Source organism: Anabrus simplex, chromosome 1 (genome assembly GCF_040414725.1).
Source record: "Anabrus simplex isolate iqAnaSimp1 chromosome 1, ASM4041472v1, whole genome shotgun sequence".
Taxonomy (NCBI): Eukaryota; Metazoa; Arthropoda; class Insecta; order Orthoptera; family Tettigoniidae; genus Anabrus; species Anabrus simplex.
Window position 1 is genome coordinate 445,711,251 of NC_090265.1, and position 24,368 is coordinate 445,735,618.

The window sequence follows — 24,368 nt, forward strand, 5'->3', positions numbered from 1 at the left end:
CAATAAATTTCCTATTAAATGGTATCCTACATAGCCCAGTTTCCTTGATTCAGAGCATTTTGAAGATAAATACACTGACTGACAGAGCAAATGCAACACCAAGAAGGAGTGGTCAGAACTTTATGCCAATTGCAGGGTAGACTGACGTCACTGAGGTATGCTCATGATGTGAAATGCGCCGCTGTGCTGCGCACGTAGCGAACGATAAATGGGACACGGCGTTGGCGAATGGCCCACTTCGTACCGTGATTTCTCAGCCGACAGTCATTGTAGAACGTGTTGTCGTGTGCCACAGGACACGTGTATAGCTAAAAATGCCATGCCGCCGTCAACGGAGGCATTTCCAGCAGACAGACGACTTTACGAGGGGTATGGTGATCGGGCTGAGAAGGGCAGGTTGGTCGCTTCGTCAAATCGCAGCCGATACCCATAGGGATGTGTCCACGGTGCAGCGCCTGTGGCGAAGATGGTTGGCGCAGGGACATGTGGCACGTGCGAGGGGTCCAGGCGCAGCCCGAGTGACGTCAGCACGCGAGGATCGGCGCATCCGCCGCCAAGCGGTGGCAGCCCCGCACGCCACGTCAACCGCCATTCTTCGGCATGTGCAAGACACTCTGGCTGTTCCAATATCGACCAGAACAATTTCCCGTCGATTGGTTGAAGGAGGCCTGCACTCCCGGCGTCCGCTCAGAAGACTACCATTGACTCCACAGCATAGACGTGCACGCCTGGCATGGTGCCGGGCTAGAGCGACTTGGATGAGGGAATGGCGGAACGTCGTGTTCTCCGATGAGTCACGCTTCTGTTCTGTCAGTGATAGTCACCGCAGACGAGTGTGGCGTCGGCGTGGAGAAAGGTCAAATCCGGCAGTAACTGTGGAGCGCCCTACCGCTAGACAACGCGGCATCATGGTTTGGGGCGCTATTGCGTATGATTCCACGTCACCTCTAGTGCGTATTCAAGGCACGTTAAATGCCCACCGCTACGTGCAGCATGTGCTGCGGTCGGTGGCACTCCCGTACCTTCAGGGGCTGCCCAATGCTCTGTTTCAGCAGGATAATGCCCGCCCACACACTGCTCGCATCTCCCAACAGGCTCTACGAGGTGTACAGATGCTTCCGTGGCCAGCGTACTCTCCGGATCTCTCACCAATCGAACACGTGTGGGATCTCATTGGACGCCGTTTGCAAACTCTGCCCCAGCCTCGTACGGACGATCAACTGTGGCAAATGGTTGACAGAGAATGGAGAACCATCCCTCAGGACACCATCCGCACTCTTATTGACTCTGTACCTCGACGTGTTTCTGCGTGCATCGCCGCTCGCGGTGGTCCTACATCCTACTGAGTCGATGCCGTGCCCATTGTGTAACCTGCATATCGGTTTGAAATAAACATCAATTATTCTTCCGTGCCGTCTCTGTTTTTTCCCCAACTTTCATCCCTTTCGAACCACTCCTTCTTGGTGTTGCATTTGCTCTGTTAGTCAGTGTACATAGTCAATAACTATGATAGAAGACGCTTTCTATCCAGCGTCATATCTGCTAAGTTTTGAATTTCCTAGTCACCTCTGCCAACGATACGGAGTAATATGTGGACGTTCAGTCCTATATCACCATAGTGGGGTTCGAACCCACTATCTCCCGAATGCAAGCTCAAAGCTGCGCGCCCCTAACCACACGGCCAACTCGCTCGGTTATATTATTATTATTATTATTATTATTATTATTATTATTATTATTATTATTATTATTATTCAAGGAATATGAATAATTTCTCCATATTATTTTGTTCCTGACTTTCTGTTCTGTTAGTTTTGTTCTCTATAAGCAAAAGCAAAGCAAAGTCATCTCCGTACTGTTCATGAAGGCCCGTGGAGGGGTGAAAGGTAAAGGCCTCCACTATTCGTGACCTCGGCATTTGATGGGATAAAGTGGTTAGCTCTACGCCCGGCCACCTTTGCCCCCAGGAATTACCCTGGTACTAATTTTTGGTGTAGGCTGGGTGAACCTCCGAAAGTGGAAATTTCGTTTCTTAAATTTTTCGATTTCTCTGTGAATACTGTAATTTCAAACGTACGTTGATGATTGTAAATTCTGATATTTTTTGTAATTTCTGGAAATGTATTGATTTTCCTTCTTTAGGCAATATATAGTTATGTACTGGTATGTACTGCATTTTTAATGCTCTTGAAAAAATGCAACTTTGAGTGCTTTCCTCTTGAAGAATATTGTGTTTCTTCATTCCTGCGCCTTGTATCCTTGCTTCATCACGCCCACTTGTGTTGGTCCTTCAAAATTTGGCGGGCTCGGTGTTCAATTGGTTTCAAATATGGCGGTGAAACAGTCACTCTATATACTTCTTTCTAGCTCGTTGGTTTCAACCCATTCATCTTTAATTAGTCCGCTATGAAATCTGTAAAGCCTGCTAGCTTCTTTGATTTGGTTATGACTGTCAGCTGTCTTAATTATATCGCCTCTTACTACAACATTTAAAGTATTGGCATATTATCACAGAGAGCTTTAAAGTTGCGTGAAAACAAGTTTACCTGGGTAAATACGCTTTAATAAAATGGATGATACATTATTAATTTATTAGAATCTAAAATATATATATATATCCTTTTTGAGTTGATCAGGAAATCAAGCACTGTATATCTCTCGAATATAGTTTGAAGGTGTAATGAATGATATATCAAGATATCTTCAATCACAGAGAAGTTTGGTATTGTGTTCTTTGGTTATAAATTGATACTGAACTGAAAGGGTGTACATAGTATAAATACATTGGAAGGTATTTCACCAATATAGAAATTTTTTTAATATAAGTTAATGTTGATAAGTTCAAGCATTTCTTCTTTGCCATTAATCATAACCTCTAAACATAACATTCCAAATATATGCCACCTCACGTTCGATGTAGAAGTTTACGTAAAGAAATGGTGGGGGGAAATTGAGCTAGGAAGTCGTGCGGACGGCGGGGTAAGGTCAGCCGACGGGGAATGGGAACGGTTTAAGTGAAAGTAGGGGAGGGGGAATCTGAAATAGGGGCGGAAAGGTAATATATAGAGAGGGCTGAAGGGAGGGAGGTTGGACTGGCAGTTTGGAGAAAGACAATATAGCACTGGGCTCACATGTTTAGTCGTCCGCGGGCTCCCTGTAGTAACGGAGGCCTGTCTAATTTGTGGTTAATTCTGTCAGCGGGGTTCAACGACGGCATGGCATGTTCGTTAGTTAACTTCGTCACGCATATTTTGAAGGCTAGTGAAATATTCTATTCGTGAATTTAATAGTGAATCAAGATTTTAAATGGGATTATGAATACAAAGAGAGTTATTCAAAATAATACCTTACTTCCCAAGTCTTCATTTTATCATGGCTATACAGTTTTCTATTCTTCACAAGACAGGCTCCTGTTCAGTGCCAGCAATTTCTTATAAGTCTGAATGTTAATTAAGAATGACAACTTGATTCAACTGCGTTTAACACTGATTTTAGTTATTTATGGCTTTTGACGGTGGACCGTTTATATTCAGGATCAACGAGAACGGAAGTGGTCCCAATTTATTGCTTCAGGTAAGAACATTCTGACATTTCGCACATGGCTTTATAGCTTGCTTGTAGTTTCACTCCTGTGAACTTTAACCATTAGTCTGCACTCGGTCGAGTATTTGCTTCACATACACTAGTTTACTCAGTAACTGTTTGTATTCGAGTATGCAGATCTTGTCAGTTTATAAGAAATGTATTAAGCCCAGTTTAACTGACGACGTATCTGGCTCATTCATTCCTTTATAATTCTAAATGTACAATGCAATTTGCAATTTGTTATGCACTTGTTTCTTAAGTTCAAGGTTACGAGATCGAATCTCCTTACAGTCGGTCGGCATTTAAATGGGCTTAATGCAAGAAATCTGTCTGTGTCTGTAGTTTTACTATCATACGGTATAAATTAGCCTTTATCTTACAATTTTACTAAGCAGTTAAAGAGATGTTATACATACATATAATAAAAGGTCTAATGGGAGGGTATTTTCAACAGAACAAAGGAAGGCAGCATCTCTCAGAATGAAAAAATATTGGGCTGATAGGAAATCAAGAAATCCTTTGTATAATTGACTAGAGTTGTCCAATGTAGGCCATAAAATGTAAAATAAATACATAAAATTATTATTATTATTATTATTATTATTATTATTATTATTATTATTATTATTATTATTATTATTATTATTATTATAGCCACCTAAGCACAAGGGCCAATCAATCAATCACTGCTACACTGCGTTCAGGGCTGTCGCCCAGTGAAAAAAAAAATTGAAATGGCGTATGGCTTTTAGTGCCGGGAGTGTCCGAGGACAAGTTCGGCTCGCCAGGTGCAGATCTTTTGATTTGACGCCCATAGGCGATCTGCGCGTCGTGATGAGGATGGAATGATGAGGAAGACAACACATACACCCAGCCCCCGAGCCAGCGAAACTAACCAATGATGGTTAAAATTCCCGACCCTGCCGGGAATCGAACCCGGGAGCCCTGTGGCCAAAGGCATTTAGCCATGGAGCTGGACGCCCAGTGACAGATGCCTTATCAATTATTTACTAGTATTTTCTTAAATGATTTCAAAGAAATTGGTATTATTTTAACAAACATCTTCCCGGGTAAATTATTCCAATTCCTAACTCATTTTTCTATAAAAGAATATTTACCCCAATCTGTTCTCTTGAATTCCAAATTAATATTAATTCCTATTTCCCTACCTTAGAAACCCCATTCAAGTTGATTCGCCTACTAGTTTCATTCCACGCCATTTTTCCACTGACAGTTCGGAAACGACCATTTAGTCAAGCAGCTCGTCCCCTTACTCCCAAGTCTTTCCAGCCCATTGCAACATTTTTCTAACATTACTTTTTCGTCTGGGATTTGCTGCCGGGACCTAGTGTTTACAGTGCACTGTGTCTTCTGGTATAGGTTAGATCAATTTTGTTACTTTCATTGATCTGTCTCTGTCTTATCCTTGGCTTTGACAATATGAAAGTGACTGAGGTATGAGCGCTGCTAGTAATGCCATTCCTCATGCAGCCAATCCTTGCTATGAATGGTGTGAAAATGTTGCTCATAGGGTCGGTTGGTGCATGCATTTCAGTGGGCTTGGCAGACTGATATGTAATAGCAACTTCTGGCACCGCGAGGAAAGCAACGGAAAACTACCTCACTCCTTATTTCCCTAGTACGCCTCTTCGGTGATGCCTAGGCCATCTATGACAGCTGATGTTAGAGTTGTTGAAGATCCAACCAGCCTTTGGTCTGAGAACTGAACATACATACATACATACATACATACATACATACATACATACATACATATATACATACATACATACACACTCTTTCGTCAGAAATCATTCAGAACAAAATCCACTACTATTCTGTGTATCTTTTCGAGTTTTCTGATCGATAATTCTGGAGAGGGTCCCGTACACTGGATCCATATTCTAACTGAGGTCTTACCAGTTACTTACAGGCCCTCTCCTTTACATCCTTACTACAACCTCTATGGGTGTGTATGAGATAAGTATCCAGGCAGATGGCACATATAAGTTACAGGGTTTGTTTAGATTCAGGGAAACAGGGTGGACTTGGGAGCGGTCATGGCAGCATGGGAAGCATGAAGTCAATAGTAAGGATGATATAAATTTGTTAGTGTTAAACTCTACAGTATTGTAAAGAAAGGAATAGAATTAAGTAGGCCCTAATTTGATTTTGATACTGTATATATATATATCAGATATTGTAATAGGAATTGAATAACTAAGAAGTTATATTATGGATGCATACATTTTCACATGGAACTGGAGTGTTTATCGTAGAGATAGGTTGGGAACGATAGGAGGGAGGAGTATTCATACTGATGAAGGAGGAATTTGTAATCTACGAAAAAAGGATGAGAAACATGAAATTCTAGGGGTAAAACTAATCTCTAAATATAATCGGCAAATTGATGTTTTTGGGGTGTACAGAACTGGCAAGGCTGACGCTGATGAGGAATTGTTTGATGAGATAATCAGCTATGTGGGAAACATTATTGCAGCGTGTGATCTGAACTTACCAAATATTAACTAGGAAGGGAATGCGAACGATAGAAATCATGATCAACAAACGGTGAATAATATGGGAAGGACAGCTGAATCAGAATGGGATGGATCCAAAATGAAGAAAAATATTCTAGACGTGGTGCTGATAAAAGCAGATGAGCTCTCCAGGGAAACTGAAGTGATAGATAGTATAAGTGATCATGAAGCTACCTTTGTCGTAGAAATAAATGTGATAGAATGGAAGGTCGTAAAAGTAGGAGTATTAGACAATACCATGTGGCTGATAAGACAGGCATGGGGAGATTTTTAGAAAGCAATTATGAGCAATGGAAATGGTAAATAAAATGTAAACAGCCTGTAGGATGGCTTTAAAGTAATTATTGAGGAGTGTGAAAACAGTTATTCACCTTTAAAGGCGGTAAGGATCATTATAATTGAATTTAGGGGGGGGGGGGGAATTGGCTAAGTATAAGATGATAGCAAACATAATAGGCAACCATATTAATTTTAGGGAGCAATGGAAGGAAATGTTTACATACTTTAACTCAGAAACAGATTCCAAGAAGGGCATTCCAGGGATCATTAGTGAACAAAGGGAGTGTATATGTGAAGACTTAAAGAAGGCAGAAGTACTCAGCAGTACCTAACGGTAGTTGTACATAAGGAGTCCAGATAGAGGAGGCGACTAATACTGGTGAATTACTGAAATTTATCTATGATAATAAAGACATTTACAAAATGATACAAAAGTTGAAAGCTAGAAAGGCAGCTGGGGTTGATAAGATTTCTGGGGATTATTAAGAAGATAGAGTGCCATATCTGAAATACTTAGCCTATTTGATTACTGTTGCATGAAGGAGTTATATCAAAGTTGCAATAGTAACGCCAGTGTACAAGGGAAAGGGTGACAAACATAAAGCGGAAAATTACAGGCCAGTCAGCTTGACATGTGTAGTTTGTAAGATCTGGGAATGCATTGCTTCTGATTATATTAGACGCGTTTGCGAAATTACTAACTGGTTTGATAGAAGGCAGATGAGGTTAAGAAAAAGTTATTCCAGTGAAGCACAACTCGTAGGATTCCAGCAAGATATAACCGATATGTTAGATTCAGGAGGTCAAATGGACTGTATAGCTATTGATCTATCCAAGGCTTTTGATAGGGTACATAATGGGAGATTACTGACGAAGATGAAGGCTATTGGCCTAGACAAAAGAGTGGTTGAATGGGTGGCTACATTTCTATAAAATAGAAATCAGAGAATTAGACTGAGTGTTACCGGATCCTGTAATCCGCAGGGCATTATGTTTTGTTATATGGAATCACAGATACGACTAATTCCGGATGATGTTATACTGTACAGACAAGTAAATGAGTTTCAGGATTGTGAGCGATTGTAGGGGGACCTAGACGATGTTGTGAGATGGACATTGAAAAATGGTGGTAAACAGGATGAAAACTCAGGTTGTAAGTTTAACCAAGAGGAAACATTCTCTCAGTTTTAATTACTTTATTGATGGGGTGATATTACCTCATGGGGATCACTGTAAGTACCTAGGTGTAAATATAACAAATGATCTTCATTTTTTAGGGAAACCATATTAACGAGGTTGTTAAGAATGATTACAGATCTCTTCACGTGTTTATGAGGGCATTTAGGTGTTGTAGTAAGGATGTAAAGGAGAGGGGGTATAAGAGTATGGTTCCAGTGTATGAGACACACACCAGGACTACTTGATACGAGAAATGGAAAAAGCAGCACGATTTGTTCTGGGTGATTTCCGACAAAGGAGTGGTGCTACGAAAAGTCTACAAACTTTAAGCTGGGAACGCTTGGGAGTAAGAAGACGAGATGCTCAGCTATATGGTATGTTTCGAGCTGTCAGTGGAGAGCCGGCGTGGAAGTACATTAGTGGAGGAATAAGCTTAAGAGGAGCTTTTACAAGTAGGAAATATCATAATATGAAGATAGGGTTGGAATTCAAGAGGAAAAACTGGGACAAATATTCATTTATAGAACGAGAAGTAAGGGATTGAAAGAAATTATGTTCGATAAATGTCTAAGTTCTTTGAAAACGTTTAAGAAAAAACTTGCTAAACAATTGACAGGGAATCTGCTACTTGAGAGACAGTCTTAAATGCAGATGATTGATTGATTGATTGATTGATTGATTGATTGATTGATTGATTGATTGATTGATTGATTGATTGATTGATTGATTGATTGATTGATTGATTGATTGATTGATTGATTGATTGATTGATTGTATCCTCATAACCATATGAAAAGATCTGCAAACCTTATTTACAACCTCGTTAATGTGATTACCCCGAATAAGGTTTCCCCTTATATTAACACCTAGGTACTTACACGGTGCCCGTGAAGTACTTTCAGTCCATAAAAACAGTAATGAAAACTGAGAGGACTTTTCCTCTTGGTGAAAATTACAACCTAAATTTTCATACCGTTTACCATTATAACCATTGTCGGCGATCAATCTCACATCTTTGTCGAGGTCTTATTGCAATCATTCACAATCCTGTAATTTATTTATTACCGTATATGATATGGCATTACCCACAAAAAGCCTGATCATTGATACCAGTTCTTTACTCATATCATTTATACAGTATACAAAAGAAAATTCGGGTGTCCTATAATACAGCCAATCATTACAGGATGATATAATGCTTCGCCTAATCTATTTCCCTGAGTTCTATTTTCTAGAAATTTAGCCATCTATACATTCACTCTTTTATCTAGTCGAGTAGCAATCATTTTTGTCAGGAGTCTCCCATAATCTACCCTATCAAAAACCTCGGGTAGGTCACTAAACTTCCCGAATCTAAAATATCTGCTATATCCTGCTGGAATCCTTCAAGTTAAGCCTCACTGGAATCTTTCCTAAACCCCAATTGCCTTTTATCAAACCAATTACCGGTAGTAATTTCGCAAATGTGTCTAATATAATGAGAAAGAATGCTTTCCCAGAGTTTTTATAGAACGTGTATAAAGCTGAATGAACTGTAGTTATCCACTTTACATTTATCTCTCTTTCCTTTGTACATCGGGACTACTTTAGCTACTCTCCATTCATTTTGTATAGCTCCTTCATGCAAACAGTAATCGGATAAGTACTTTAGATAGGCTATAGTTCCAGTGTATGGGACCCTCACCAGGATTACTTGATTCAAGAACTGGAAAAAAACCAAAGAAAAGCAGCTCGATTTGTTCTGGGTGATTTCCGACAAAAAAATGTAGCGTTACAAAAATGTTGCAAAGTTTGGGCTAGGAAGACTTGGGAGAAAGGAGGCGAGCTGCTCGAATAAGTGGTGTGTTCCGAGCTGTCAGTGGAGAGATGGCTTGGAATGACATCAGTAGACGAATAAGTTTGAGTGGTGTCTTTAAAAGTAGGAAAGAGCACAGTATGCCCTACGCCCTTCTTTTCAAATTCTGTCTGGTATGTATGACATCATCATATATAGCAAATCCCTAGAGGAACATAAACAACACCTGACCCTTGTAATGCAGAAATTACGAGAAGTAAATCTGAAAATACAGCTCGATAAAACTGAATTTTCCCACAAGGAAGTAGCTTTCCTAGGTCATGTTGGTTCACAGAACGGAGTAAAACCTAATCCCGAAAAAATCAAGGCAGTCAAAAGTTACCCTATTCCCAAGACCACCAAAGAAATCACACAATTCTTAGGCCTAGCGGGTTTCTATAGGAAATTTATAAAGGACTTTGCTAAAGTAGCACATCCAATGACCCGTTGCCTAAAGAAGGGATCAAAAATCGATGCAGAAAACCTTGAGTACAAATCTGCATTTGAAACAGTAAAGACCTTTCTAATAAATGCTCCAGTCTTAGCTTACCCAGATTTCGAAGAACCATTCGTGTTAACCACAGACAGTTCAGACTTTGCCATAGGGAGTGTGCTCACACAGAAGGGACACCCTATTGCCTATTATTCCAAAACCCTAAACCCCGCTGAAAAAAACTATTCCACCATAGAGAGAGAATTGCTTGCCTTCGTAGAAAGTAGTAAGCATTTTAAGTAAGGCTTTACTTATGGGGACGACACTTTCATGTGGAAAGTGACCACCATCCTCTGCAATGGCTTTTCACCCTAAAGGATCCCAGTTCAAGACTCTACCGCTGGAAAATGAAATTAGGAGAGTTTGACTTTGACATAAAATATGTTAAAGGGAAAACTACCTATGTCGCAGATGCTCTTTCTAGAATACAAGTAAACGTAAATGATGAAACATTTTCTAATGTACCCATCCCAGGAGATGATACATACCAGAATGAAACGGACAATGAAACTGTACATTCAAATCAAGAAGATCCCATTTTCACTCTAAAAACATCAGAGAGAAATTTGAATCAAAACTGTAACCAACTTATCATAAAATATGGTAACTTCCCCAAAATCCTTGAACTAAAACTATTCAAGAAATATACCTGCCATATCATGATAGTAACAGAGAAAAACCTCCAACAAGATTTGAATAGTCACCTACTCAAAATTATTAACACGTCAAACAGATATGCCGCCTACTTTGACGACGTAACACTCAAAATCCCATTCATCAGGGTATGTCAGAAATTATTTACGTCAGAATTAATAATCATTAGGACATCTAAATTTCTAGAAGATATTGAAAGCTCAGAGACTCAGAAACAGTTGATATTACAATACCATTCAATAAACCACAATGGTATCATTGAAACATTTGAACATTTTCGAACCAAGTACTATTGGCCACATTTGAAGGAGCAAATTAGAAATCTAATTAACCAATGTAACTTATGCCAGAGAAATAAATATGAAATACACCCTAACGAGGTACCAAACCAAGGCCCTATTACAGCCGACCACCCGTTCGCTCTGATTCATATCGATACTTTTCATTTTGAACAGAATCGTATTTTAACTATACTAGACGTATTCTCTAAATACGGACAAGCGTATGTACTATCCAATGGCACAGCCATGGCAGTTCTGAATCAACTGCAGGTGTATTTCTCACACCATGGATATCCCATGAGAATTACCCATGATCAGGGAGGAGAATTTGAGAATAGCTTAATTACAGAATACTGTAAAGCTACTAATATTGAATATCATGCCACCACACCTCTGAATTCATCGTCTAACTCCCCGGTAGAAAGACTGAACTCAACCCTACTCGAAAAAGTGAGAATCTCGAGAGATCATGATAAATTCACTCCACTCCCACAGCTAATAACCACTGCGATCACAAATTATAATTCTTCAATTCACTCCACAACCAAACAGCCACTATTCAATGCTTGATATGGCCCGTATTACAAAGCACTAAATCACATCTTCTCCTCGTCTCCAAAAATTAATGAATATATTGAGAGACAAGGAAATCAGATGAAAATCTTAAATGAGAATAAATCTGACCCAGCAAAGCCCATTTTCAAACACTCCTATCAAATAGGTGAAAAGATGTATGTCCTAGACCCTCTAACCAGGAAAAGGAAGTCCAAAAACCTATATAATGAAGGCACAATAACCAAAATCGAAAAGAACCGAGTATATTGTAAAATGAAAAATGGCAAGACCCATGTCAGAAATTTCCGTGACATTAAACCTAAAAGGAAATCTCTTCCCGTTCCAGATTCCTACCAGGATATGCCACCATCTACACCAAACCCATAACCATATCAGGATTTCATGCCGACCCCATGGGATCTGTATTGGTAATCAATAAGTACCATAAATTCATGGTTCATTTCAATCTTACTACCTTAAAAGATTCATATAAAATTATTAATGATACTGTCTCTAGTCTTGTATTAAAAAACAACAATACTTTTCCTCACTTAATATATGAGCTAACTGAAATAACCAAAGATACCAAAAAAGAATTAAATAAGCTAATACTTTTAATAGAACTAACCGAGGTTTAATAAATAAGAATTTATTGCAGCCAGATGGCCATATAATGGGATACAACAATAGGTTTCAAGGTTACAAAATAAGCATGAGGTTTAATAAACGGACTAGGAAAAGTAATTAAGTTCATCTCTGGAAATCTAGACAAGGACGATTTAGATAATTTACAAAGTCATTTAAACACTTTAAAACAAAGTCACTTTAATGAAATTAAGCACATAAATAAACTAGTATCATTTACAAATTCAATTGCTCAAAACTTTTATGATGAAATGAATCATGGTAATGACAATATGAAGGTAATTCAAGGTATACTTCGAACAGAAGACTTCAAGATAAATCTACAGTACTAGAAAACATCCAATACGTGTTACTGTGTATAAACAAATTCCGAAAAATCATACGAGTGCTTCAAGAAACCATTAGTCTTTCATTTCACGAGATGACAAATGTAAAATTGCTGTCAAGAAAAGACTTAACTAACATTGTCAAACATTTGTTATCAATCTACCCTACACAGAGTGTGATCCATACTGATCAATATCATCAGTATGAAAACCTAAAAATGTCAAAAACTCAAGTCCTTATGCTGGAAGAAGAAATGATTATAATCCTTTCCATGCCAATCACAAATGGAAATCAATATAAATTATATGATGTAACCCCTATACCCACCATTAATAATGTTATACTTGTCCCATCTGAAAAATACTACCTATAAGGTCCAATTATGAAATGGTCTACCGTACCATGTATTAAGAACACCCTATCATACGTATGTTTATATTATAACACAAGAATCACAAGTTGCAACTTAATAAACACTGCAGGATGTGAATTTGCTTCTGTAAAGAATGAGGTAAAATTATTTAGACCCCTAAACAAAGAACATATTCTGCTCTTTACAAGAAACCCAGAGTTAATTTTACAAACATGTCCAGAATCCCAGAAATCCATCCAGATTTCTGGACCACAGGTAATTTATTCCAATGAATCTTGCCCTATTTCCAGTATGGGAATAACCTTACAACAGAAACCTACTAATTACATCCATACTTATCCTTTCCTAGGTATCCAGAAGGAACCTTTGATTAAGAATGAAATTACGTTTTATATTTCTCATTTAGATGTAAAGAAAATTAAACTGGACTTAAAACCCATCCCTACAACCTCTGTTGATACAAAAACATTTGTGTCTACTAATGTCATCCTAGTATTACTAATAGTAGGAAGTATTACAATCATGTTCAGGAAGAAAATGTATAAATTGTGTAAATCTGTAAAAATTAGGAATAAGAAAAGTGTAAATGTTACTGAGGACAGTAACATAAAAATAATACTAGTGGATTCGGCTTCTAAAAGCTACTTTTATTATTATTACTGTTGCTGGCATACAGTATCAGTGTCAAGCAGTTTCAACAGACCTTAGGTAAACTAGTGACCAATACTGTTGAGTCAAGATGTAACTTTTCAATAACAACTCAGAGTCCAGGATGACACAAATCCTCAGGCTTGGCAGAATCAACCCAAACCTTTCCGTGACGTATGTGCCCCACTCCCTGGTGCCATCAGAAACCCCTTCCTAAACTCCTAACTGTTTGCTACACATATCCCCCTCTTCCCTAGTAATCAACCAGTATGAAGGCAATGTATCCCACCCAGAGAGATTGACACGTGACTGCCCTAAATCATATAAAACCCTGGACTCCAAGCGGAAAAGGTATCTTGTAATGTAGTCTCTTAAGAACTACCAACTGATTGAGTTGGCTGTTAGGCGTCAGGCCTCAAAACTTGTAAATAGACTTTCAATCTTCAAATGTAATTAGTGTTAGTCGATTAATAAATACAACAATGGACATCTTCGTTTCATTTGGAATAAGATATATACTCAGACTCGTGGAGGACCTGTGAGGACCTAGCTTAACAACTCAACAAGCTAACCACGAACTTGTTAAGCGACAAACTTAACCCTCTCACCTTGGTAGCGTGGATTGGCGACCACGGTTTCCGTTAGGCGAGTCTGTCATTGCTTCCACTTGCTTGTGTCAATATCCTCTGTTTCATCTGACCTTCCTCGGTCAACTATTATTCTCGACGGCATTAGTTTTCTAGGGCTAGGGAGTCTTTCATTTTCACGCCCTTCGTGGCCCCTTTCCTTTCTTTGACCGGTACCTTCACTTTTCGAACTGTCAGACCTTCAAAATGGTCTTAATATAGGGCAACTGTTCAGTTGTACTTCCTCTTAAAACAGTAAGCATCACCACCATCACCATCTTGACCACGTAGTACACGATTATCTAAATCTCGTCCGACTCGTTGGCTGAACGGTCAGCGTACTGGCCTTCGGTTCAGAGGGTCCCGGGTTCGATTCCCGGCCGGGTCGGGGATTTTAACCTTAATTGGTTAATTCCAATGGCACGGGGGCCAGGTCACCTACGGGTGTCAAATAGAAAGACCTGTATCTGGCGAGCCGAACCCTTCCTGGGATATCCCGGCACTAAAAGCCATACGACATTTCATTTTCATCTAAATCTCAACCAGTAATCACGACAACCTGCAAGTAAATGAACAAGTGCGCGTCGTATCCTTGGTGGGACGCCTTGCCAGTGCTGGGGCTCCAAAGATACCAAGCTATCGATGCGACTAGAATGCAACGATTGCTAAAATTTAATGATCACAATTTTATTTTCAGAAGTAAATTACAAGTAAAACTTACTAAAAAGGTAATCGTTACAAGTGATTCAATTATTTCTCAGCTCTGCTCAAGATTATCGTACACTTAGAATAAATAAATAAATAAATAAATAAATAAATAAATAAATAAATAAATAAATAAATAAATAAATAAATAAATAAATAAATAAATAATGCATCACAGCTGATAGCGGAGCTGTTGAGGATGAAAACACCATTCGGGCTGAAAACAAAAATCGTTTCAATCAGCACCAGACCTGTAGTCTTCGGTTCAGAGGGTCCCGGGTTCGATTCCCGGCCGGGTCGGGGAATTTAACCTTCATTGGTTAACTACATTGCCTAGGGGGCTGGGTGCTTGTGCTGTTCCCAACATCCCTGCAATTCACACACCACATAACACTATCCTCCACCACAATAACACACAGTTAGCTACACATGGCAGATGCCACCCAACCTCATCGGAGGGTCTGCTTTACAAGGGCTGCATCCGACTAGTAATAGCCACACAATATTATTATTACCTATGGTATTACGTCTGTGAAGCCTAGGGAAGCATTCATGTTCCTCCTGTGGTGCTAACAGTGAAAGGCATAGAAATACGAATAATAAGGACATACTATAACAGGTAGAGAAAACTATTAGAATTCTGTAAATGAAATAAAAGTATGAAAATAACCAACGAAATGTTAACTAAAATGAAAATGGGAGAGATTATTTGTGAACAAGAAAATAGTGAAAATCAATTTATTTTATGCAAGAAAATCATTAGTACTTGCAATATTCTATGAATGTAAATCTGTTATTTTTGATACAACCCCTGAACAAATTAGGAAGATACAATGGACCATAAATTCCAGCATCAGATTTATATGTTCCCTACGCTATGACACATTATGCCACACCTTGTTACAAACAATTTTCTCTCCAGAAACTTGAAGGACTGAGGAATCTTCATGAAGCCATTTTGGTGTTCAGATCGCTAAATGAGAGATCTCCCATTACCTCTCCTCAAAAGTGAATCACCTTTCCTCTTCTCATCAGCACAATACAGGCTCTGGTACTACCCTTGCCTTCTCTTTAGCAGGTCACTCACTGCCTACATCGCTCAGTTATTGCGACAGGAAATAGATTATGGAACTCGGTTGCAAATAACATCCACAGCATAAATTCTTCAGTCATTCAAGTATTCAGACAGAAAGTACCTCGTAGATGCATCGATGGGAAAGTGATATGTAAAACTGAAAGTAAATTTGAACTTAACATTCTTGTCAAGTTTTCATACAGAGAATGAAATAAATCAGTGAGAGCAGCAAAGCTATGGAATATTATCGGAAAAGAAATTTAAGGACCAGGCGAGTTGGCCGTGTGGTTGTGGTTGGGGGCGCGCAGCTGTGAGCTTGCATCCGGAAGATATTGGGTTCGAACCCCACTTTCGGCAGCCCTGCGGATGACTTCTCATTTTCACACCAGGAAAATGCTGGGGCTGTATCTTAATTAAGGGCACGGCTACTTCTTTCCCGCCCCTAGCCTTTTCCTATCCCGTCGTCGCCATAGGTCCTATCTGTGTCGGTGCAACGTAAAGCAAGTTGTAAAAAATCTAAGGAAGGCGAAAATAGAGAAGATTTACCTATAGTTAATTGCATGAGGAATAGCTTATACTAGAGTGTATGGCTTCGTTGAAGTCTAGGAAATACCTCCAAAATTCTTAAGTTCTCTAATGGTTAAATTTTACGTCCAAGAAGGATTTATGATATATATATATACGTATCAAAAATAAATTATATTCTAATAACGTTTTGTAAAATTCTGTTAGTTGGAATATCTTTAGGATGTTATGAACAAGTAACCGCATGTGTCAATAACGATTGCAGTAAAATACTCTGCCCAGTTGCTGGTTATCCGAGTAAGGATGAAGGGTATTTCATTCATTCATTCATTCATTCATTCTCCTATCATTCATGACTCATTCCTTTCTTTTGCACTTTCAGTTTCAAAGGATCCGACCTCTTTCTCTTTTCTTTTGATTATACTGTAGTTGAGAGTGGATGATCATCTCATTATTATTATTATTATTATTATTATTATTATTATTATTATTATTATTATTATTATTATTATTATTATTATTATTATTATTATTATTTCATAATCACAAAATCACTAATATTAAGAAGATTAAGATTTATATAAAACCTCCTAAAGACGGAACCTAACCTCTGGTTTCTTCACTTCATGTACAGTTTAGTCTACCTCAAACTACTGTTGTTGCCATCCATTCGAAAAGTAAATGTATAGGCGCCCCAAAAAATGTGCATAGATTGTATGTTCCTCGCGTTGAATATGTTATCAGACTAAATTTTAATTATCACAGTATAATTCACCTTCCATGAAGGTACAAACCCTGTTGTTACACACAACAAACTTTATACTGAAGTTCAGTTGTATCTGAGAAAAGTGTACCTATGAAGAAATTATACAGTATTATGCACTCATTCCGTTTTTTGAGCGACTGTACATCCACGAGTGTCATGCGTAACCTTTAGGCCCTTCATCCACCAGCGCAACGCAACTGCAACCGGACTTACATTCAGCTTTATCGCCCAGGTGGCAGATTCCCTATCTGTTGTTTTCCTACCCTTTTCTAAAATGATTTCAAAGAAATTGGAAATTTATTGAACATCTCCCTTGGTAAATTATTCCAATACCCAACTCCCCTTCCTATAAACGAATATTTGCTTCAATTTGTCCTCTTGATTTCCAACTTTATCTTCATATCGTGATCCTTCCTACTTTTAAAAACACCACTCAAAATTTTTCGTCTACTAATGTCATCCCACGCCATCTCTCCACTGACAGCTCTGAACATACCACTTAGTCGAGCAGCTCGTCTTCTTTCTTCCAAGTCTTCCCAGCCCAAACTTTGCAACATTTTTGTAATGCTACTCTTTTGTGGGAAATCACCCAGAACAAATCGAGCTGCTTTTCTTTGGATTTTTTTTCCATTTCTTGAATTAGGTAATCCTGGTGAGGGTCCCATACACGGGAACCATACTCTAGGTGGGGTATTACCAGAGACTTATATGCCCTCTTCTTTACATCCTTACTAAAACCAAACCAAACCAAACCAAACCAAACCAAACCAAACCAAACCAAACCCCATGGCACTACAACCGTTGAAGGGCCTTGGCCTACCAAGCTACCGCTGCTCAGCCCGAAGGCCTGCAGATTACGAGGTGTCGTGTGGTCAGCACGACGAATCCTCTCGGCCGTTATTCTTGGCTTTCTACACCGGGGCCGCTATCTCACCGTCAGATAGCTGCTCAATTCTAATCACGTAGGCTGAGTGGACCTCGAACCAGCCCTCAGGTCCAGGTAGAAATCCCTAACCTGGCCGAGAATCGAACCCGGGGCCTCCGGATAAGAGACAGGCACGCTACCCCTACACCACGGGGCCGGCTTTACATCCTTACTACAACCCCTAAATACCCCCATAAACATGTGCAGATGTAAAGATATGTGCCCTTTATTTACAATCCCTGTGATTACCGCAGAAAGATCCTTCCTTACATTAACACCTCAGTACATACAATGATCCCCAAAAGGAACTTACAACCCGTCAACGCAATAATTCAAACTGAGAGGACTTTTCCTATTTGTGAAACTCACAACCTGACTTTTAACCGCGTTTATCATCATACCATTGTCTACTGTCCATCTCACAACATTATCGAGGTCATTTTGCAGTTTCTCACAATCTTGTAACTTATTTATTACTCTATACAGAATAACATTATCCGCAAAAAGTCTTATCTCTGATTCCACTTCTTTACTCATATCATTTATAGATATAAGAAAACATAAAGGTCCAATATACTGCTTGGAGGAATTCCCCTCTTTATTATTACAGGGTCGGTTAAAGCGCGCCTACTCTAATTCTCTGAGTTCCATTTTCTAGAAATATAGCCACCCATTCAGTCACTCTTTTGTCTAGTCCAGTTGCGCACATTTTTGCCAGTATTCTCCCTTGATCTACCCTATCAAATGCCTTAGATAGGTCAATCGTTATACAGTCCATTTGAACTTCTGAATCCAAGGTATCTGCTATATCTTGCTGGAATACCCAAGTTGAGCTTCAGTGGAATAACCTTTCCAAAATCCGAACTGCCTTTTATCAAAGCAATTATTATTTTCGCAAACATACATCTAAAATAATCAGAAAGAATGCTTTCCTAAAGCTTACATGCAATACATGTCAAACTGACTAGCCTGTAATTTTTAGTAATATGTCTATCACCCTTTCCTTTATACACAGGGGCTACTATACCAACTCTCCATTCACTTAGTATAGCTCGTTCATGCAAACAATAATAAAAAAGTACTTCAGATATGGTACTATATCCCAACCCATTGTCTCTAATATATCCCCCGAAATCGTATCAGTTCCTGCTGCTTTTCTAGTTTTCAACTTTTTTATCTTACAGTAAATGTCATTGTTATCATAGGTAAATTTTAATACTTCTTTAGTATTAGTCACCTTACCTATCTGGACATTATCCTTGTAACCAAGAATCTTTACATACTGCTGACTGAATACTTCTGTCTTCTGAGGATCCTCGCAGATAGACTCTCCTTGTTTATTAATGATTCCTCAACAATCTTTACATACTGCTGACTGAGTACTTCTGTCTTCTGAGGATCCTCGCAGACACATTCTCCTTGTTCATTAATGATTCCTGGAATGTCCTTTTTGGAACCTGTTTCTGCCTAAAAGTACATATACATACACTTACATTTTCACTAAAATTTTTATGAGTGTCAGTTATGCTTGCCATCATGTTATCCTTAGTTGACCTCTTTGCTGGATTTAATTTCCTCGTAAGTTCCTTCAGTTCCTTCTTACTTCCACAGCTATTTCTTTCCAACCTGTACCTCCTTCTCTGTTATAATATAGTTATCCTATACAAATTTCTTATCATACTTTATCATATACAAAATATATGTTGCTGTATTAACACTCAACACACTACAGTAAAATGTACTGCCTACTGCAATTTAACACGGGCACTCCAATAGACTGTAATAACCACTGTAATGTCATGTGATTCCAGCCGGATGCAGCCCTTCTGAGACAGATCTTCCAATGAGGATAGGCGGCGTCTGACGTGTATTTGAAACTTCGTGTTATCACGATGGAGAGTAGTGTTGTGTGTGAAGTGCAAATTGCACTAACACCCAGTACCTGAGTCAACGACATTAACCATTCACAATTAAAATATCACAAGCCAGACGGGAATAGAACTCAGGCCAGGACTACAATGACCATTCAGCCAAGGAACCGGACAACCGAATAAAACTAAACGTAGGAGATATAACACAGACTTGAGCTATAGTGATCGAAATGTGGACTAGGTCATAATAACACTGAGACGGGACTGATTGGCGGCTGATAATCCGATAACTAACTCTACTACTACAACTCAACACAGTACGGGAGTGCGTAATCGAATGAAATGGCGTGTGGCTTTTAGTGCCGGGAGTGTCCGAGGACAAGTTCGGCTCGCCAGGTGCAAGTCTTTTGATTTGACACCCGTAGGCGACCTGCGCGTCACGATGAGGATAAATGATGATGAAGACTACACATACACCCAGCCCCCGTGCCAGCGAAATTAACCAATGATTTTTAAAAAATTTCGACCCTGTCGGGAATGGAACCTGGGACCGCTGTGACCAAAGGCCAGCACGCTAGCCATTTAACCATGGAGCCGGACTGCGTAATCGGATGAGACTTACCAAATCAACCTCAACAATATCAAGAAAAAAATATTTTATTTGATGCTATAATAATAATGGCGTGTTCATGACACCGCTTCTGTGGTGTAGTGGTTAGTGTGATTAGCTGCCACCCCGGAGGCCCGGATTCGATTCCCGGCTATGCTACGAAATTTGAAAAGTGGTACGAGAGCTGGAACGGGGTCTACTCAGCCTCGGGAGGTCAACTGAGTATAGGTGAGTTCGATTCCCACCTCAGCCATCCTGGAAGTCGTTTTCCGTGGTTTCCCATTTATTCTCCAGGCAAATGCCGGGATGGTACCTAACTTAAGGCCACGGCCGCTTCCTTCCCTCTTCCTTGCCTGTCCCATCCAATCTTCCCATCCCTCCACAAGGCCCCTGTTCAGCATAGCAGGTGAGGCCGCCTGGGCGATGTACTGGTCATTCTCCCCAGTTTTATCACCCGACCCAAAGTCTGAAGCTCCAGGACACTGCCCTTGAGGCGGTAGAGGTGAGATCCCTCGCTGAGTCCGAGGGTAAAACCGACCCTGGAGGGTAAACAGATTAAGAAGAAAAAGAAGAAGAAACACTTAAATTAACAAGAACTGGAAATCTTGAAAAAGTAGAGAAGGTTGAAAGAAGAATTTTGAGAAAAATACTGGGAGCTAAACGAAATAATAATGCAAAATACAGGATAAGAACAAACAGAGTGCTATATTTGAAAATTGAAAACTAACTGACGTATTGAGGAAAATAAGACTACAGTTTTTTTGGACACGTTTCCAGAATGGATTACAATAGACTAACCAAGCGCATCTTCAACCTTCTGAATAGTTACAAATATAAATCCACATGGTTAATTGAAGTTGAGAAAGACATGAAAAGTGCTGGAATTAAATCAGATGCAATCAAAAATAGAACGCATTTTTAGAGAAACAGTTCAAAAGGCAGCGTTTCAGGAGCGAAAGAAACCAACAACTAGAAGAAAGTGGACTCAAGAAGAGAAGGAACTACACTCTCGAAGGATGAAGGAAATTTGGAAGCAAAGAAAATCGAACACAATGAAAGGTAACCAAAGTTGATTCATCGTACCCTCCAAATGGGTTATTCGAAAGGAGAAGAATGGCGTGTGGCCCTCGGCAAGGCCTGGTGCAGGTCTTTTTTGATCTGACACCCATAGGCGACCTGCGCGTCGTGATGAGGATGCGATGATGAGAAGACGACGCATACATCCAGGCCCCGTGTTAGAGAAATTAAAAATTTGTTTTAAATTCCCGACCCTGCCGGGAATCGAACTCGGGACCCTTCTGGCCAAAGGCCAGAACTCTAACCATTTAGCCATGGAGCCGGACATTTGATGCTTATGTTATGCCTATAACTTTTTCTCTTTTTCCTAGTCCATTCCCAATTTCCTGGGGTCACACTTTGTATAGATTTGGCCCAGCTTTACGGCCGGATGTCTTTTCTGACGCCAGCCTTCTCTGGAGGGGTCTTAAGGAGAACATAAACACCTACCCCCGAGCTAGAGGAATTAACCAGATAAAATTAAAACCTCACCCAGCCGGGAAAAGAACTCGGGACTCCCTGAACTGAAGGCCTGTACGATGACCGTTCAGACAAGCAGCTGGACATGTTAGGCCTATATAATCAATGCTATTAAATTTTTAAAGTTTTGACTGGAAGTGGAACAATAGGGGCTCACAACTTAGCGTGGATTGATGACCTCGTGGCCCCTGATTAAGTCTATCATTGCTCCTCATTTTCATGTTTCATACCAGAACTCCCTTGTTATACTCTTGTTCTCTTTCGACTCCGACGATATTACGGTAGTGAGGTCTAGGTTGTTCATTTTCATGCCTTTCGCGGGTTTCCTTTCTTTGCTTATAGTTTTATCCTTGGAAGAGATAGACATCTTCAAATTTCTCCTGTGATTGGTGTTAAGAGAAATTGTTTCCCCACATGTATTTACTTTTAAAATAATAATCACAACCACCTCCAAAGTGGATGTGAACGTTATATGTTTTTCTCCGTCCTGATGGGGTACTTGTGTAGTTGCATAGAAATTGTGGATTTTATATAGTTTTACGGTTGGATGCCCTTCCCGACGCCAACTCCATGTGAAGGGATTTATTGAACTGTTACTTGATTTTTAGTGTGTTATGCTGTGTGCAAATACAAATGTATTAAGACAAACAAGAATTCCCAGTCCTTCAGCCAGGGGAATTAACCATCGTGGCCATGAATCGTACACGGGACTCTCTAAACTGAAGACTCGAGACTGACCATTCAGCTAAGAAGTCATACGTTGTAAGCGAAATGTTTTGGTTTGTAGAGTTCTACAATCGATCTAATACTTTTTCACTTTACAAAATATGTCCTTTTCTGTATACACAGCATTGAATTCAGTAAATAGAACATGTATCAAATGTGACATCCCTATGATTATTCGTTTTAGACAAAAGCAAGCTGTACAATTTCCACAAATATTTATCGATGTCTCTTTCTTCCACAAGCCCGTACTCTAGCTAAAAATATTCTGTGTGAGTAGTTTTCAATAAATTCGATCGTGTCCAAATTGGTACAAACTTAATACATGTTATTTAAAGTGAAAGAGAAAAGAACTGTTCTCACCTGTGCTGTATCATTTAGTAATTTTATCGCAGGACTTGGGATCACCAGAACATTTAGTGAGGGACAATGCCAGTCCGGCCTTTTGACGTACGGAGTATCAAGGGCAGTGGAGCAAATTCCCAGCCAGGCGCGTGAAGGCCCCGACAGGAAGCTAAAGAAACGTTCTGTATACAGGTGGCGAGATTGATTTTGAGGCGTTTAGCAATCAATGGCAAAGACCTAGTCCAACAAGAGGCCGCCGTGCGTGCGAGCATTAAAAGGCTCGCCCTGCACTGCACTGCACTGTACTGCACAACATGCGTTTATTTGGGCACATACATGATTGAACTATGTATTTTTATTGGCTTCTCATCACGCTATTGTCATACTGAGAAACGTAAGCATCCTGAATAGCATTTCTCATTACATTCCAGGGCCATTTCTACAGTAATATTATTTTTAAATTATTTGTATGATACAATAGTGATATGATATATGTCAGTCTGCCTTCTCTTATAAACAGCTGGACGGCATTTCATGAAAGTTTACACAAACATTCTCAGAGGGAACTTTCACATGACCAATTACGTCTTATTTAAAGAAATATTGACACGAAACTTTTAAAATTAGGAAGCCATTTGCAAAATAGCTTAACAGATTAAAATGAGATGATGTCTGTTACTTTCTCGCTCAGTCATACAAAACTGCTGGACCAACTGAGGTGGAATTTCGTAGAGATATGTCTCAGATATTCAGTTTATACGCAAGTCTGTTCCTATTTTTCAAATAATTATCCATTTCAAAATGGTGGACTTTAATACGTAGGTATTTACTGAGCATGCATATGTTTTATCCACTAAAAGGAAAGCAAAATCATGAACAAATGGTTAGTCCAGAAACAAAGTCCACCGAGCTCGATAGCTGCAGTCGCTTAAGTGCGGCCAGTATCCAGTAATCGGGAGATAGTGGGTTCGAGTCCCACTGTCGGCAGCCTTGAAGATGGTTTTCCGTGGTTTCCCATTTTCACACCAGGCAAATGCCGGGGCTGTACCATAATTAAGGCCACGGCCGCTTCCTTCCAACTCCTAGGCCTTCCCTATCCCATAGTCGCCATAAGACCTATCTGTATCAGTGCGACGTAAAGCAAATAGAAAAAAAAAAGTCCAGCGCATATACTTCATTTGTACAAGGTAGCTCATATGCGTTTCCTTTGTGATTCTAATAAGTTTCTGGGTAATCAAGCATTTACGTATTAAAACACGAGTTCTAGG

General features: G+C 39.6%; 1 protein-coding gene across 2 annotated transcripts in view; it reads left to right on the top strand.

Annotated features, from left to right (window-relative positions):
• The first annotated feature begins 3,114 nt into the window (after window positions 1–3,114).
• Window positions 3,115–24,368, top strand: part of LOC136867204 (probable tubulin polyglutamylase TTLL2) — a 226,125-nt gene continuing 204,871 nt past the window's right edge. For both annotated transcript variants that reach the window (XM_067144338.2, XM_067144345.2), the window contains exon 1: window positions 3,115–3,573. In XM_067144338.2, coding sequence (XP_067000439.2) covers window positions 3,502–3,573 — 72 coding nt within the window. In that variant the 5' untranslated portion in view covers window positions 3,115–3,501. The remainder of the gene's footprint in view (window positions 3,574–24,368) is intronic.